Source organism: Columba livia, chromosome 1, assembly GCF_036013475.1.
Source record: "Columba livia isolate bColLiv1 breed racing homer chromosome 1, bColLiv1.pat.W.v2, whole genome shotgun sequence".
In the NCBI taxonomy this organism is placed as follows: domain Eukaryota; kingdom Metazoa; phylum Chordata; class Aves; order Columbiformes; family Columbidae; genus Columba; species Columba livia.
In genome coordinates this window covers 159493620-159508803 of record NC_088602.1, presented here as the reverse complement: position 1 = coordinate 159508803, position 15184 = coordinate 159493620, and the positions used below count along the sequence as shown (strand labels likewise).

General features: G+C 37.4%; 1 protein-coding gene across 4 annotated transcripts in view; it reads right to left on the bottom strand.

The window, feature by feature from the left end:
* The window catches only part of SYT1 (synaptotagmin 1), a 358558-nt gene that overhangs the window by 121955 nt on the left and 221419 nt on the right, over positions 1–15184 (bottom strand). For all 4 annotated transcript variants that reach the window (XM_065041224.1, XM_065041217.1, XM_065041211.1 and 1 more), the window contains one exon: positions 8734–8922. In XM_065041224.1, coding sequence (XP_064897296.1) covers positions 8734–8905 — 172 coding nt within the window. In that variant the 5' untranslated portion in view covers positions 8906–8922. The remainder of the gene's footprint in view (positions 1–8733; positions 8923–15184) is intronic.

Here is a 15184-nt window from a genome sequence, read left to right as displayed (position 1 = left end):
GCAGTATGCTGCTGAGAATCAATCTTTACATGTATTCTCAGTTTTAAGTTCAGAACAATCGTTCCATGAACTCTCTTTATAGAGCATTTTCAGAGCAAGATTACAAACTGAATTATAAGAGATAATGGGTAATTTCTGTAGATACTGCATCTGCAGGTAAGTTTGAGAAAGACTAGCAAAGACTGTGTTTATTTTACACATGTAAACATAATTTTAGTGCACTTTCCCTCACACAAAGTAATGAAATTTTAAGATACATTCCTAGTACTAAAAATAATCCAGCAACCACGTTCAGTTTTCTGCTTGTAAATTGAATTCTCTAGTCAATTTATAAGGCACCGGCACAACTTGACATATCTATAGTGTAATAAAATACCTACCAGGGTCGTTGTAACATATAAAATAATAATCACAGTGATGTGCTAGAGGAGACCCAAGAGGATATGCTGGCACCCCTTGTTAAAACCCTGTCACCAAACCAAAGGTAGGTGCTCACCCCTGTTTCTGCCATAGATGGATTTCACCCCATGGCTGTCAAAGTTAATTTGAATGGAGATTTTTTGTTTTCTTATATTTTGCTGAAATGTTCTCAGGATCATTTATTTTACAAGAGAAGGAGAACTTGCTTCTCCTTCTTTCAGATTATACAACTCAAAAACAACTGCTGTTTCTGAAAACAATCTTTCAGACACACGTAATCAATAATGTATAATTTTGTTTGACACTGAGGTTATGCTCCCAGTATGCTTCTGGTTAAGGGTCAGTATCTCCTTCCAGACAGGACAGTGCACCCCCGAGGTGCTGCAGACTAGAACATGGGTTAAATGTGCAACAACTGTGCTGGGAATGGAGGGTGCTGCAGCTGGTGCTCCAAGTTGTAGGTGTCTACAGATGACACCAAGTTGTATGGCAGTGTTGATCTGCTGGAGGGTAGGATGGCCATAGAGAGGGAACTGGACCGGCTGGATCAATGGGCTGAGGCCAAGGGCATGAGTTTCAACAAGGCCAAGTGTCGGGTCCTGCACTTGGGTCACAACAACCCCAGGCAGTGCTACAGGCTCGGGGAACAGTGGCTGGAAAGCTGCCTGGAGGAAAAGAATCTGAGGATGTTGGTCAACAGCCATCTGAACATGAGCCAGCAGTGTGCCCAGGTGGCCAAAAAGGCCAACAGCATCCTGGCTTGTATCAGGAACAGTGTGGCCAGCAGGACTAGGGAAGTGATTGTGCCGCCGTAATCCGCACTGGTGAGGCCTCACCTTGAATCCTGTGTTCAGTTTTGGGCCCCTCGCTACAAGAAAGACATTGAGGTGATGGAGCGAATTCAGAGAAGGGCAATGAACCTGGTGAGGGGTCTGGAGCACAAGTCTGATGAGGAGCAGCTGAGGGAACTGGGGCTGTTTAACCTGGAGAAAAGGAGGCTGAAGGGAGACCTTATCACTCTCTATAACTACCTGAAAGGAAGTTGTAGCATGGAGGGGATTGGTCTCCTCTCCCAAGTAACAAGTGATAGGACAAGAAGAAATGGCCCCAAGTTGCACCAAAGGAGGTTTAGATTGGATATTAGGAAAAATTCCTTTATGGAAAGGGTTGTCAGGCATTGGAACAGGCTGCCCAGGGAGGTGGATGAGTCACTGTCCCTGGAGATGTTTAAAAGACATGTAGATGTGGTTCTTAGGGACATGGTTTAGTGACAGCGTTAGGTTAACAGTTGGACTCAATGATCTTGAGGGTCTTTTCCAACCAAAATGATTCTATGATTCTGATCTCTCTCCTTTGCTTGTCCAAGGAGCCAAGATAAGGGCCAGCACAGGAACAGGCCATTCCTCAAACCTAAGTGCATCAGATGTGTGAGCTGAGGTTGCTTTGATCAGAGGGGATGTGTAACCTCATGGCAAGCATGTGTGCTTGATGGTGCCGGATCCAGCTGTAGCCTGCAGCAGCACTTTCAGGTCATGTTAGAGCAGCTCATACCTCTAACAGCTTAAGGTTCCTAGCTCAGTCCTGTATGAGGATCAAGCTGGTAGCTTTCACAGATCCAAAAATTTAACTACAAGACATGTTAAGGGGATCCTATCAGAAGGCATATGAAAATAACTCACAGATTTTGAAAATTTTCTTTGTGACAGACTCCAATATTAAAATATCAACAGAGTGTACTTCAGCAGGATCTCAGACCATGAGCTCTTTCTTCCAGACAAGGATTTTCATCCATGTTCTACCTCATGAGTTTTTCACTTCCATTCTTCCACTCTTCAGTATCTATTTGGATACTTTGGATTTAAAAGCTGTATTTTCAGGACTCCTAATTTCAAGCATTCAAAGTATACGGGAACCCTAAAAATAACCAAGGTATTTTCATACTATGAGTTTATACAATAACAGAGTTGTATTGTTTTTCTTTGTCTCACGATTTTGGTGTCTTCTGGGGGTGTGTGGGCAGTATTTCCAAGCTTTTCCCCACCAGCAGGTGATCTAGAAACTTTTCTTCAATGAAAAAAAATAATTCTGAAGTTCTCATGCAACTACTGTACTTTGGGACTGGGGTTTCAGGGAGAAAACAAATTAATTAGAGATCTGAATTTAAATTGCTGTATTTAGAAATTATTTCCCCCCTCTACTATTGTACTGTCATAGCTCTTTCTTGTGCTTGTTCTGTGTTCCAAAATAAATCTTTATTTCTGATTTCCCCTGTTTCTTTCCCAGTGTAAAGCTGCATGTATTTGCTTGGCATGAGAAATTGCTGATGGTTTGATGACTGGAAGGGAAACAAGAAGACTTGGATTTATGCCTTTCCTCTTCCTCCAGTGCTGTTCTTCGCTCTTTCCTAAACATCAAGAAACTTCTTTATTCTCTTCTAAATCTCTCTTTACAAGTCCTCTTTGCCCAGATATCTAAACAGTTTGCCAATGTCAGACTGCTCCTCAGCTGAGATCACTGCTTATTGTATTGACAAATATACATGTGTACATATCTATCCATCTGTATCTACATGAACATATGTTTACATAGTCCTTATTTTCTGTAGGCAGACAGCTATTCCTTGCCTTATATTTAGACAGGAAGGTCTCTGAAACAAAGACTAATTTTTTTTCCAGCTAACCTAAGATCTTAGGCAAGGACAAACACCGCTACGTGTCACGGAAATATAAAGAATAGGTATTGCTGAGAACTTTACTGTGATTTTATGGTATTTGTCACCCTCTATTCATCCAGTTTTGAAATCTGAAAGCACTCTATTACCAGCATTTTGCTTCTTTTTTATGAACTTAGAAAAGAATGTGCCCTCACATCCCCGTGCCAGTGACACTTGTACTCCAGGAACCATTAGAAGAAGCAGTGAAATGAACTGCCTAAATTTATTTTCTGCAAATGATCAAGCTGGGAGCTCCATAAAAATTAAGTTTCAGAAATACCCCATGCATAAAATCATCAATTTTCTAATAATAGCCAAAATTCTATAATATGTCCTTGCTAATCTTAATGCTAAATAAGAAAGAATAATTAAAAAATGAACTTTATTGCCACTTACAGAGGGCAATAAGAACTCTTCATACACCCTCAGTTAGTCAACCAAGAAAGGCAGAAGGGCAAAAAAGCAGACACCAGCAGGGGAAAAGAAATTATGCAGTCTGTCCAAGATGACTGCTGAAAGCTGAAGATTCAACTTCAATGGCTAAACGTATAATTCCAGAATTATTTTACTTGCCAATTTACCCACAGATACCTACAAGTTTGTACTTCAGATTACTATGATATTATTTAGTATTAACCCAGACCTCAGTCTTCCAGTTATTTTTACATTTTTTATTACGGTTTCCTTTATAGCCTCCAGTCCCATTTTGTTTTGACAGTTATTCACTAAGCCAAGCAGAGGTAAACAAACCTTTCTCTGAATATGTGCAAACAGAATGTGAAACAAGCCTGCACAGAACATTGGGTTTTAGTCTGAATCATCTCACAGGTTTGAGCTCCTGGTTTGGGGGATTATCAGTCAGTTGTACCCAATAAATCAAATTGCAGGGGTTTTGAGCTCCAGCTACTGAAGCCAAATGGAGTTGCAAGCCAGCCAAACAGTTCAGAATAAGGTTGGTATGGAAATGTAATTTTTTATCCAATTACAATGCAAGAGAGCAAAGACTATTAGAAATATGCAATCATTTCCTATTAAAGAAGTAATGATAGTATCCTGGACTCAATGCATTCAGTATTACAGCTATTCAAGATTATATGAGAAGCATTAAAAGATTATCATTATTCAGTTGGATGTATGCTGGAATTTTATGAGATTTTTTCTGTTTTATTTACCGTACTGGCAGAATGAGGTCTTCTGTTCATACAGGAATGTGTTCTCAGGAAACACATAAAGATCACTTTGCTTTTACAAATGTGCTTGTTAAGTAAACTAATGCTGATTGATGTTAAGTTTTATTTTTGTGTGGTTAGTATCAGCATCTCGACACTGAAAGCCTGTGTCCAAAAGCTGTTGCTTTCTTGCATTTCCATAGTCTTGCTAGAACTCACTTACTGTAAATGTATGGCAGATATTTTCCTAGCCTGTAGACAAAGGCACAGATGGAAGAGCGGTGAGAAGGAGGAAGGAAAGAATCAATGTATCTTACAAAGTCTTAATGCAATTTTCTTTTCACACATGTAAGTGCCGTTTTATCTGGGTTTTTTTTACCCACTTTTTCAGGTGTTGTAATTACTATGTTTAAAATGCAAAGTGCAAAAGCAGAGATGGTGCCTTTTTTCTCCTTTTGGTAAACAGCTTAAAAATTCCACCGATTAAAGACAAATTGGGACAGAAAGCATAAGAACCAATTAAGATAGAGTGACTTTTATACACAGTGCAGTTATGGAAAAACAACTGTACTGTGATTATGCAAACCAAGCATTCACAACCAAAATGCAGGGATTTATGTAACAGAGAAAAAAATTCTTCAGAGTTATGCCTCAGTAAACTCACAGGTTTTTTGCACTTTTATTGTACGACTCATTGTAATAAAGTGATCCCACTTGCTTTATCCAGAGTGAAATATATGTTAGGATATCACCATTCTGAATGATTCGTGCGTTTTTGGCAGCCTACACTCTCCTGCCACAAAAGGTGGGATGTTCTACTTTAAAGAGATACAAATCTATGAAAAAACAGGATTTCTGCTTGCATCAATCAGAATTTTAACTGTGTTTACATATTGCATCACTGCTCTTGTAATAAATATATACTGAAATAAATGGGACCTCTCTTCTTCTTGGAACTTTTATTTCCTCATTCTATTAAATTCATCTGTTTTCAATAAAATAAGAATTATCTGGTACATACATTACAAAAGAAAACATCAGTGTAATTTAAATTGCACAGGCCCTATCTTGGAGTTTTGCAAAGTTAAATCTTCATTGGAATCCTGGTATTTTTAGTCAGCTAAGTATGTCTAGACTATTTATCTTGTGACTTCTATGTGTTCTACAAAATATATTATTTTAAAAAGATGACTGTTCTACTACAAGTCATATGGAAGGAACCATATTTATTCAGCTCAGTGTAATTTACTGTGCCTTTACTTTTCTCATAATGTATTGCACTATTTTAATGTTGGGGTTTTTTAAAATAAGCATAACTTGATATTATGTAATTTCTATGAAAAGTCAGAAAGAGGAGATTATAAATTAGCCCTTCCTATGGCTGAGCTTTTTTATCACTCAAGCCAGGTTGATTGCAAGTGAGCTTTTTCACAATATGGGTACATCTTCTGGTGCTATATATTCACTAAATCATGATGGCTTATTTTCCATCTGCAGACATCTTAGGCAGAGGCAACTAAAACATTTACTTGTTTCTCTCTAGCACACAGAAAACAGCACTGAAAAGAAAATCCTCTTTCAGCAACCTGTCAAAGCCTTCCCTGTCACATGGGGATGAAGACAAGGCCTTTAGGAGTTTTAAATGAGAAAGTAACTAGGAAACAGGTTTGTCACTGATCTGCAAAAATTAGAGAACTTGCTGACTACGGCATTCTTCTGCCATAAGATTTGGGGTTGGGTCTTCAGCTTGAATCTACCAGAGGGAAAACTTGGTCCATGGTCTTGGGAGTGTTCTTAGACCCAAGTACCTGTGCTGCCTCAGTGAGGCCCATTCACCATCTTCATTCTCTCTCACATGACAAGAAATATCCAGAAGGGTGCTATAAAAACAATTTGGTTGAAATAAATTCACATTCTGCTCATTTTAAGAGAGATTCCCCCCCAAATTTGCAGCCATCTGTAAGAGGTAAGGTCTGACAACTTTTCTACCACAATTAAATCCTCAGCTTTGTAACAGGCCAACACCACCACGCTGACAACGCACTACAGACATACATGAACAAATAGCAAGGAAATGCTCCAACCTTCTGATAAAGAAATGGGTTCTCCTCTCCCCTTCCACCCTCAATATTTTGGAGACAGCCTACTTGAACTTATTTGGTGATCTTGTATAAATGACAAACACATTTAGACTTGTTAATTATCATCTATTCGTTAGGATTTGATATTGTTCTTAATGGGGAAAACATAAGTTATTTGGGATATTAAATGCCTCAACGTTTCAATGGCACTATTTCATATTTAAATATTTCAAAAAAACCTCCATGTTCAAGCCCTTTGCCCCTTTGTGCTACAATTAATATTTGACTTTCTTTCTGAAAAGACAAAATTTAAAAAAATACATATACAGAGCAGAATGTCATGTTAAACAGTCCCGGTATTTGGTGGAGATGCTGAGAAGATTCAATCATATCTGCAGCCTCTAGGAGGAGAGCAGACAATATGTGTGGGATTTGTGACTACCGCAGGTTCATTTCTCCACTCACCACAGAATACCTGCACGATCTTGGAGAAGAGTCTGGATTTCTAAAATGTGTGTAATATGTTCTGGTCTCAGTATCAGCACAAGGTACCATATTTTATAGTAACTAAAACGTATCTCATAATAAATAAGAGTTGTGTTATCACCTAGTACACTTTTTTTTCAGCAAGCACTTTAATCACCTAATAAAGAAAAGGAAAAAAAGTATTTGGAAAGATTCTCCAGACTGGACTTTCCTTTTGCTTTCACTGCTGTTTGAAAATAAGTATGCAGCAATGCATTCAAAGTTCTTGTCCATCTACAGACCTTTTCCCAGACCTGCCAATTACAGAGTCCATACACTAGAAGCCTATTCATGCCTTCTCAATGTTACCATCAAAGTTTAAAAACAAAGAAATATCCACATGAAAGTGTCCTCTACCTCATTTCATAGCATGGTGAGCTAAAAATTATAAGAGAAAATGTTTCAAGTGCTGACCATTTCTGCCTCAATGTCTTGTATTTTCTTTTTTCTTCTCATAGTTTTGTTTTTCCCATGGTATCATCAGGCAATTTCATTTCAGTATGGTCTGCAATGGACTGTGCAGATTTCCAAACTAATGACATAGAGACTTCTTACCACTGTAACAACTCTGTTCTTGCAAGTGAGAATTCTGAGTGACAGAGCAAAGCTATTTGCTATCAATTTTGCAAAACCCACATCTGCCAGATTGCCAAGATCTACTTCAATGATAAAAAATCGATTAATATTCTAATTTGTTATCTATCTTTATCAGTCACACATTTCTTTATCCAAATGATAACCTTCTAAAATGAGCTCTTACATATGCTAAAATACTTCCCTGAAAATATTTTACTGATTCTTCTGAAGTAAAAATTAATAAAGACTGAATGTCTTTCTAATATCTGTTATTAAATATATATATATATATATATATACACACAGGCTTCACCCTCATATCTACAAAAGTGCCAAAATTATCTGCATGTAACTTTACGTAATTTTTCTGTCAGTAATAAAAAGGGTTTTTTTCTTCATTATGTGAAACTACATTGACAATGTTTAATTAGTTGTATATTTAATGCCAGTGTATGCATAATAAAACATACCAAACATGTTCAAGAACTAGCAAAAAGCTAGTGCTTGTATTTTTTTTTTTACAAATCTGAACAAATTGTGGCCTCAAGTTTGAATCAATACTTTCTAGCACAGACCAAAAGAACCCTGCTAACTTTAACCCTACTGACTTCACAGAAATCTACACTGATACTTTTAAAGTATTCTGTGTAGGTACAGGAACTCATGCAAAAAACCTTAAATGGCTCAGCTAACAGAATTACTCCGTGGGAAAAGCAAAGCTATCCTCATACATTATTGAAGTATTAGAGCTATTTTCTTGTTAAAAAGTAATTTTCCACTTTTTTAACATTTTCTAATCCTCAAAGAAACAGTTTCCCCACTTCCTCAATTTTTATGAGTTTTGACCAAATTTTGCTTTAAGATAGTACACATCACACGTATTTGGCAGACACACCACACATATTTGGCATAAACACAAAACCGTAACTGTTACTGTAAATAAATATTTTGCTTATTGGTTCCATGACCACTGCTTAGTTCTGCCATTACAATTTTAATGATTCACCAATAATTCATCAGTAAAAATTATCAAGGCAATCTGACATATCAAAAATAGACTCAAACTACATATGACTTTGACCCTATTTTTTCTACTGCGATTAATTTTGGGGAGCGTACAAAACCAGCATTCTCTGTTGATTTTTCTACTTTCACTAGAAAACATTTAGTATGCTGTCTAAATAAATAACAAAGAAGAAAATGTTCAATCTGCCAACAGAAGCGTTTTAATCAATCAAGTCTTACTCACATGGAATTTTGTTCAGTTCATTCATGAACTTCTCTTTTAACTTTGAAAACGCATCTTCTTTTCCTCCCCCTCCTCCAGGACTGGCTGGCTCGGTGACATTACTCGGAGGGGCTGCTGCTGCTGTGGTAGCTTGTGGTGCTGCCAGGGCCGCAGGATGACTTTCACTCACCATTTTAACCCCTGGTTAAGCTGTTGGAATAAAAAAAGTATATATTTAAATCACTGAAAGGGGACTCTCATCAGTAAAAGACTAAATAGGCAGAATATCACTTGGTGCTCATGCTTACTAGGTAAATCTGACTGCATCAGCATATTGCTTCATGTTCTTCATAAAATATTTATCAGGTAAGAGAGAAAAGTCTTTTCCAGGGTTAATTTCAGCCAGAATCATTTTATTGCTTAGAGTGCTTCTCCAGCTGAACTGCTGAATTTGAAACCTTAAAATTCCTATTAAAATCTCATGCAGATTTATGTTTTGCTCCTCAATTTTGAAAGTACAAGCAAATTGAGTAATAAATGCTCTCTATGTGCAAATTTCACAGTGTATTTACAGAATGATTTTTCTATGAGTTACAGAGGTGTAGATCATAGCCAGTTTCTACATAAAATAAACGAAGTGATTCTAAAAACACTTCAAGATTTCCTGTCAAAGTAATAACCTCTTGTTTCCTATTTAAGAAAGTTGTATATCAATCAGAAATTGATTTGCATCCATTTTTATCTTCACTTATTGAAGGCAATTTTCCTTCCAGTTATTTTGTGTGGCATTTGCTACTGACAATATTCTCTTAAATTATTCAGTTGTTTCGTTGGTGTATTCATGAAGCTATGACATCCGTAGGGTAACTAAATGCAGCCATATTGAAATATCTGTCACAATCATAATCCCACAACCGCATATTCTAAATTTCATGTGTTTAACCGGCATTTTGCAAAACCTTACAAAGCAAAGAATTTTGGGCCAGTGGGGTGAAGGTTAGATGGCATGCACAAAGCAATTTCAATATCACAAGGAGGTTGGCTGAAATGTTCATATTGGTTTTGAATGTACTGTTCTGATTTTCTGCTGCATCCTAAATATCTCTGAATAATCATTCTGTTTTTCTTCAGAAAACCAGAGGGAGAAAGCATTTGAGAGACAACAAACATTCATTATTGTACAATTGCTCTCAGCCCCAAAAGACATTTGGCCTTTGACCTTTTGCTGAGAAATTTAAACATCACCACAGGAAAAAAAAAGCAACACATCAAGATTAAAGGGGCATAAGAGCATCCAACTGCATGAAGTAGGATGAATCATGAGCTTTCCTGCCTGACGTGACTGTTTTCATGGATGTTGCTGAGAGTGCTCAAATCACTAAATCAAGCTGAGGACTGGATTTTTGTCCTTCAACTTCGCTTCTATGAGCCTGCAGTCAGGAAGACATGAAAGCGCAGACCTCACTGCAGGCAGAGTGAACCCTCTGCCACCACCCTCATCATGCTTGTCATTAAACAGGAGTTTACACACAACTATAGCCTGGAGTAGAAGCCATTCTCCAATACTCTCATCCAATGAAAAAAGATTTTAACTAAATAGGGGGTTGGCCTTGTTCCGAAGAAGCAATTTGGCGGATATTTTGCAGCAATTTTTTTTTTTTTGATGAAGCACTGAATAAAGCAGTTTTCCCTGCCTACCCATCACTTCTGCCTTTGCCCTCACGGTCTCTAGCCTAATATAAAATCATGTTGATGTTGACACAGAATATGTATATGATACAGCTCCATAAATATTTAATCAGCGTGTAGTCTTATCTATTTGCCTGTAACAATATGGGAGCAGTTCACTGTCTAAAGCAGACTGAAGTTAATGGAAAGATTCCAGTTAATACCCATGAACTTTGGCTCAAGTCTGATGTCTGTGAAGATTTCCCCACTTGCCTCCCAAAATAACAATCGGGGAAAAAAAACATGCAGTGGGTAATTTGGCTAGCTTGAAATAACGTGCCAACTATTCCAGACTAGAAGACTTTTTCCATATGCTCTGATGAATGCCAAACACTATGAAGCAAAACATGCAGAGCCACCAGCTGTAAACATTAGTGCTGTTTCATGTTACAGCATTTTGTCAATGCATGTCAGTTAAATCAGAAGAAAAGTTGTTGGATATATCATAATTAAATCAAAATTAAGTTGCTTAATTATAATATATTGCTTAATTATTTCAGGCCTGGCAGTTGACTATTTTATTTTGTAATGGAAGACACAATTTGCAGCGATGACTTTCAGCTAATTAAAAATTAAGGCAAATATAATTTATTTGCTTCCAGTTTTGGAGCTATAGTTTGAAAATATATTAGGAGAACAAATTTGAAGCTTTACACTTTCATTTATTTAAAAGAAGGAAAAAATAACAAAACAGAGTATTCCTCTGATCTCCAGGAACAAACCTCGGTAGAGTCTTAGTGCAGTTAGAGGTCACTATATCTAATGAGGCATGCACAAATACTTTGAGACTTGCTACAGAGCCTTCGACCTTTACATGCCAACACCACTGTCCTGATATTTTAAATAGGTGTGAAGGGGCTGGAAAAGCATCTTTTCTCAGAAAAAGCTTTCTGCAGTAAAGAATTTTCTGAAGAGCACATGCCCACTCGCTTATAGAGGTAACAACTGATAGCTTCTATTATTGTAATGCTGCGGCTTTCCACAATAATGGTATAAACACTGTGGTACTATTAGAGACTGCGGAGTACTGGATAATTAGATTTAAGTTGGCCTTTTACAAAAAAAGGGGGTCACTGAAGGTAAAGATCTACAAAATACTAGCAGATTATCTACCATTTATGAAATGGCAGTTGGAAGCAAAAATTTCTTGCAGGTTAAAAAATGAAATGTCATAGAATTCAATTCTGATCAGTGTCCCCTACAATTATTCTAGTGCTAGGTATGAAACATTACATGTTGCACGTGCAACATGCAGTCATAAATAAGAGTGTATTTGTAGGCATAAATAAAAGCATTTACATGCTTCTGTAAAACACAGCATAGACTGTCTTCCCTGACCAGGCCAATTCTTTGGTATATTTCTGTCCACCCATGCTAGTGCCACATAATCATTGTAAGGCAGATGTAAAACAAAGAAATGAACAAATATGTCGAATACTTCAAAGTAACGCTTGCTGTCTCTATACAGAAGTAGGCAAGTGTTGACCAAAAATACAGAGATGATGATTTGAACCCTTGAGGAAACTTACTCTTCCCTATGCAAGAAAAATACTGACAAAAATTAGTATCAGTGGCAACTTCTCCATCATTTTACATCCTTTCATCTAAAAAGAAAGCATCAGAATAATATACAAATGCAGTTGCCAGATTCACAAGAAGCAAGAGATTTCCTTATAGAATCATAGAATGTCCTGAGGTGAAAGGGACCTGTAAGGATCATCGAGTCCACCTCCTGTCCCTGCATAGGACAGCCCCCAAATGAACACCATGTGTCTCTTGGGAGAGGAGCAAGGCTTCAGACATAGCTGATTGCAGAGCATGGAGTAGCCTCTGGAAATGTGAAAGCTGAAAGACTGTGTTCCAGGGGCAGCAGTCTGTCTTTGCAAACATTTAGGCATCTCCAAAGTGAGGTGTGGGGAGACTAATCCCATGAGACAATTTTACTTGTTTTAAATTCTTTTTTTAAAAATAAACCGAATAGTGAGAAAATCAGTGAGAGAGATGTGGGATATTCACAGCGATTCACATGAAAGAGGGATCTTCAGGATTTGGAATGAAAGCTAAACTCAGAGTAGTGTATCATCTCGCAAATCATGGGGAAATCTGTGATAGAATGACAAACCAACCAACCAAACCAGAACAGAAAAAAAAACAAAACAATGACAACACAAAAAACCCAACCCAAACCAAAATGCCCAAGACTCCCAAACAAACAAACAATAAAACAAACTGAACAAAAAAAGAAAAAGGCCCAAAGGGCAACAAAGTGAATTTGTATGGTTTCTGTGTGGTATAATTACAGCAGGTACACCATACCTGCTGCTGAAGAACTTAGTGAATACTTAATCCCATGTATATAAAATTGATGACATTCCTTCTGCATGATGGATTTCAGACAGTTTACTTTTGCTCATTCCTCCTCTTATCTGCTGAATACAAACTGGGTGGAGTGACATGGTGAATATGTCAGACATTCCATGCTGACCAAATAATTTCCTCTCAAAGAGAAATTTTCTGGAAAGTGTCCTTTTACCTTGCTGCCTCTCAAGTATTTCTGCCATACTAAAAATTAAAATCAATTAAATTACTAAAAACATACATACAAATACAGTGTTACTATGAGAAATTGTGTAAGTTTTCAGAAGTGATTGTCAGCATTCTTTCAATGTTTAATGCTGTAAGTGTAGTAGAGCTGGCCACTGTACCTCAAGAAACCTACGAAGTTGTAAACTGGGATCTATAACATGAAACAGTATTTCCTGGACAGGTTATCTTTTTAGCATCCCAAACATGTTCACCTCAGCCGTTACATCCACCTTGAACTGTGATCACAAAACTTATGTAAGAAAGAAAAAAAATCACATGTTAACATCAGTTGTGTTCCTCTGCTGTTTTTGTTCACTGCTCCTGTGCACTGAAAGAGGAAGAAACTATGAGCTTTCAGTCCTGATACGTCCAGGCTAAGCACGCACTGTTACCAGAGAAAGGTCTGACACCACATTGAAAATTTACCCTATTCCATTAGAATGTTTTTAATGAAATTAATTTGTCATTACGAAGATGGGAACATTACCAGAATGTCTAAAGATATCTACAATAAATTATCTCTTCCTAGATTTAAGTATTCTGGGATGTTAATAATACATTTTTCACTCATTCATCTTCCTATTAATGAAATACACTATCTTTCTAGCTTCAGTAATGGACATTATTTTAAAAGACAAGCTCAGAAAAGAGACTTCCTTGGCTTTTCATAAAGATGGGTCTGTAAGTACATTTTCAGAAGAATGGAAGGTCATGGTAAAGATGTGATATCAAAACAGCCTTTTCACCTCTACCACAAAGGCTTACAATGCAATCCAGATTTAGCACCGCTTTAGAGAAAGTACATGAAAGGCCCAGCATTTAATGGAGAAAAATGTTGTGATGAAGAAGCTGGGTGGGGGGAGTCAGGTGTCCTATCTATGCTGCTACTGATGTACAGAAAATGTCCCAACAACGCCCCCCCCAGAATGACCTTGCACCACTTTCAGTGGAGGAGAGAGATTTCTTCATGTTGCCGTATGTGAAACATCAATTCACTCGACACTTTCTAGATCCAAGCTGCACGTTAGCTCTTTTAACTCTAATTTCCAATGCTTGCTACTAACACCACACAAATACTTTCATTGGCTTGACTAAATGAACAAGATAAAGCATGTAACTCTCTCCCCAAAAGCCCATGGCTACTTTATTGTTGAGTTTTAGAAATGACAATGCCAGAGTGTCCTGCCAAAGGAGTATCACTGGTCATGGGGCAGGATGGAAGAACACGGTGATGCAGATGAGAAGAGAACCAAGAGGTCCTGAGTCAGTATGGACAAGGACACCACATACATGGAGGGGGGCATGGCTGAGCACAAGTTTAAGCAAGTGTCAGGGTAGCAAAGAGGTCACATACCAAGTCAGGCAGAAGTGCTGCAACTCCAAGGTGTTATAGCAGGGAGAAGGAGAGCTTGGCAGAAAGATTTTTGACAGTTAGTCAAAACTGTTAGTTTTGGGAGCCAGCAGCTACTTAAGATTGAGTTATTGACTGCACAGTCCTAGACCAGGCAACAAATCTTACAATTATTAGACCTGAGCTCAGCATCATTCTCCAGAATTTGCTTAAAATAGAAACAAATATTTTTAGAAAAACAGCTGAAAGAAACTAACTTAATAGCCAAATCCAAACATTTTTTTTTTACCCAGTAAGTTAAAACATGTTTTGCTTCTCTCTTGAGACATCCATTTAGTTCCCATCCCCAGTGCTTCCAGCATTGTAGCTATCCAGAAGTTTTGAGTAAGCAGCTATGAATTTCAGCTGGGTCCTTCTCTAACAGTCAGACAAAGCAACAATAATAAGCACTGGAAAAGTAATGAGAAAATGAAATATTGTAGGATTTCCAGTCTAATATTCACGCTGAAAACCTATTATTTGAATATGAGTTATATTCAAATAATATCCAAATCTCTATGTACTTTTCTTAACCTATTTCACTTTTTAAATTCACTGTATATCTCATAAGCGTAGAATACATATCGAAAAAGCATAGAATAGTTCACAGTTCGCTGTCACAATAAAAACATTTTATTTAATTGAAATCATTACAGCATATAAGTTTATCTCTAAGCATGTTTCAAAGCTAACCATATAATGCCCCAGAAAATTACCTGCCCAGTGGACAGGAAGCCATCTGAATATTTTGTGAGGGATATGGATTGG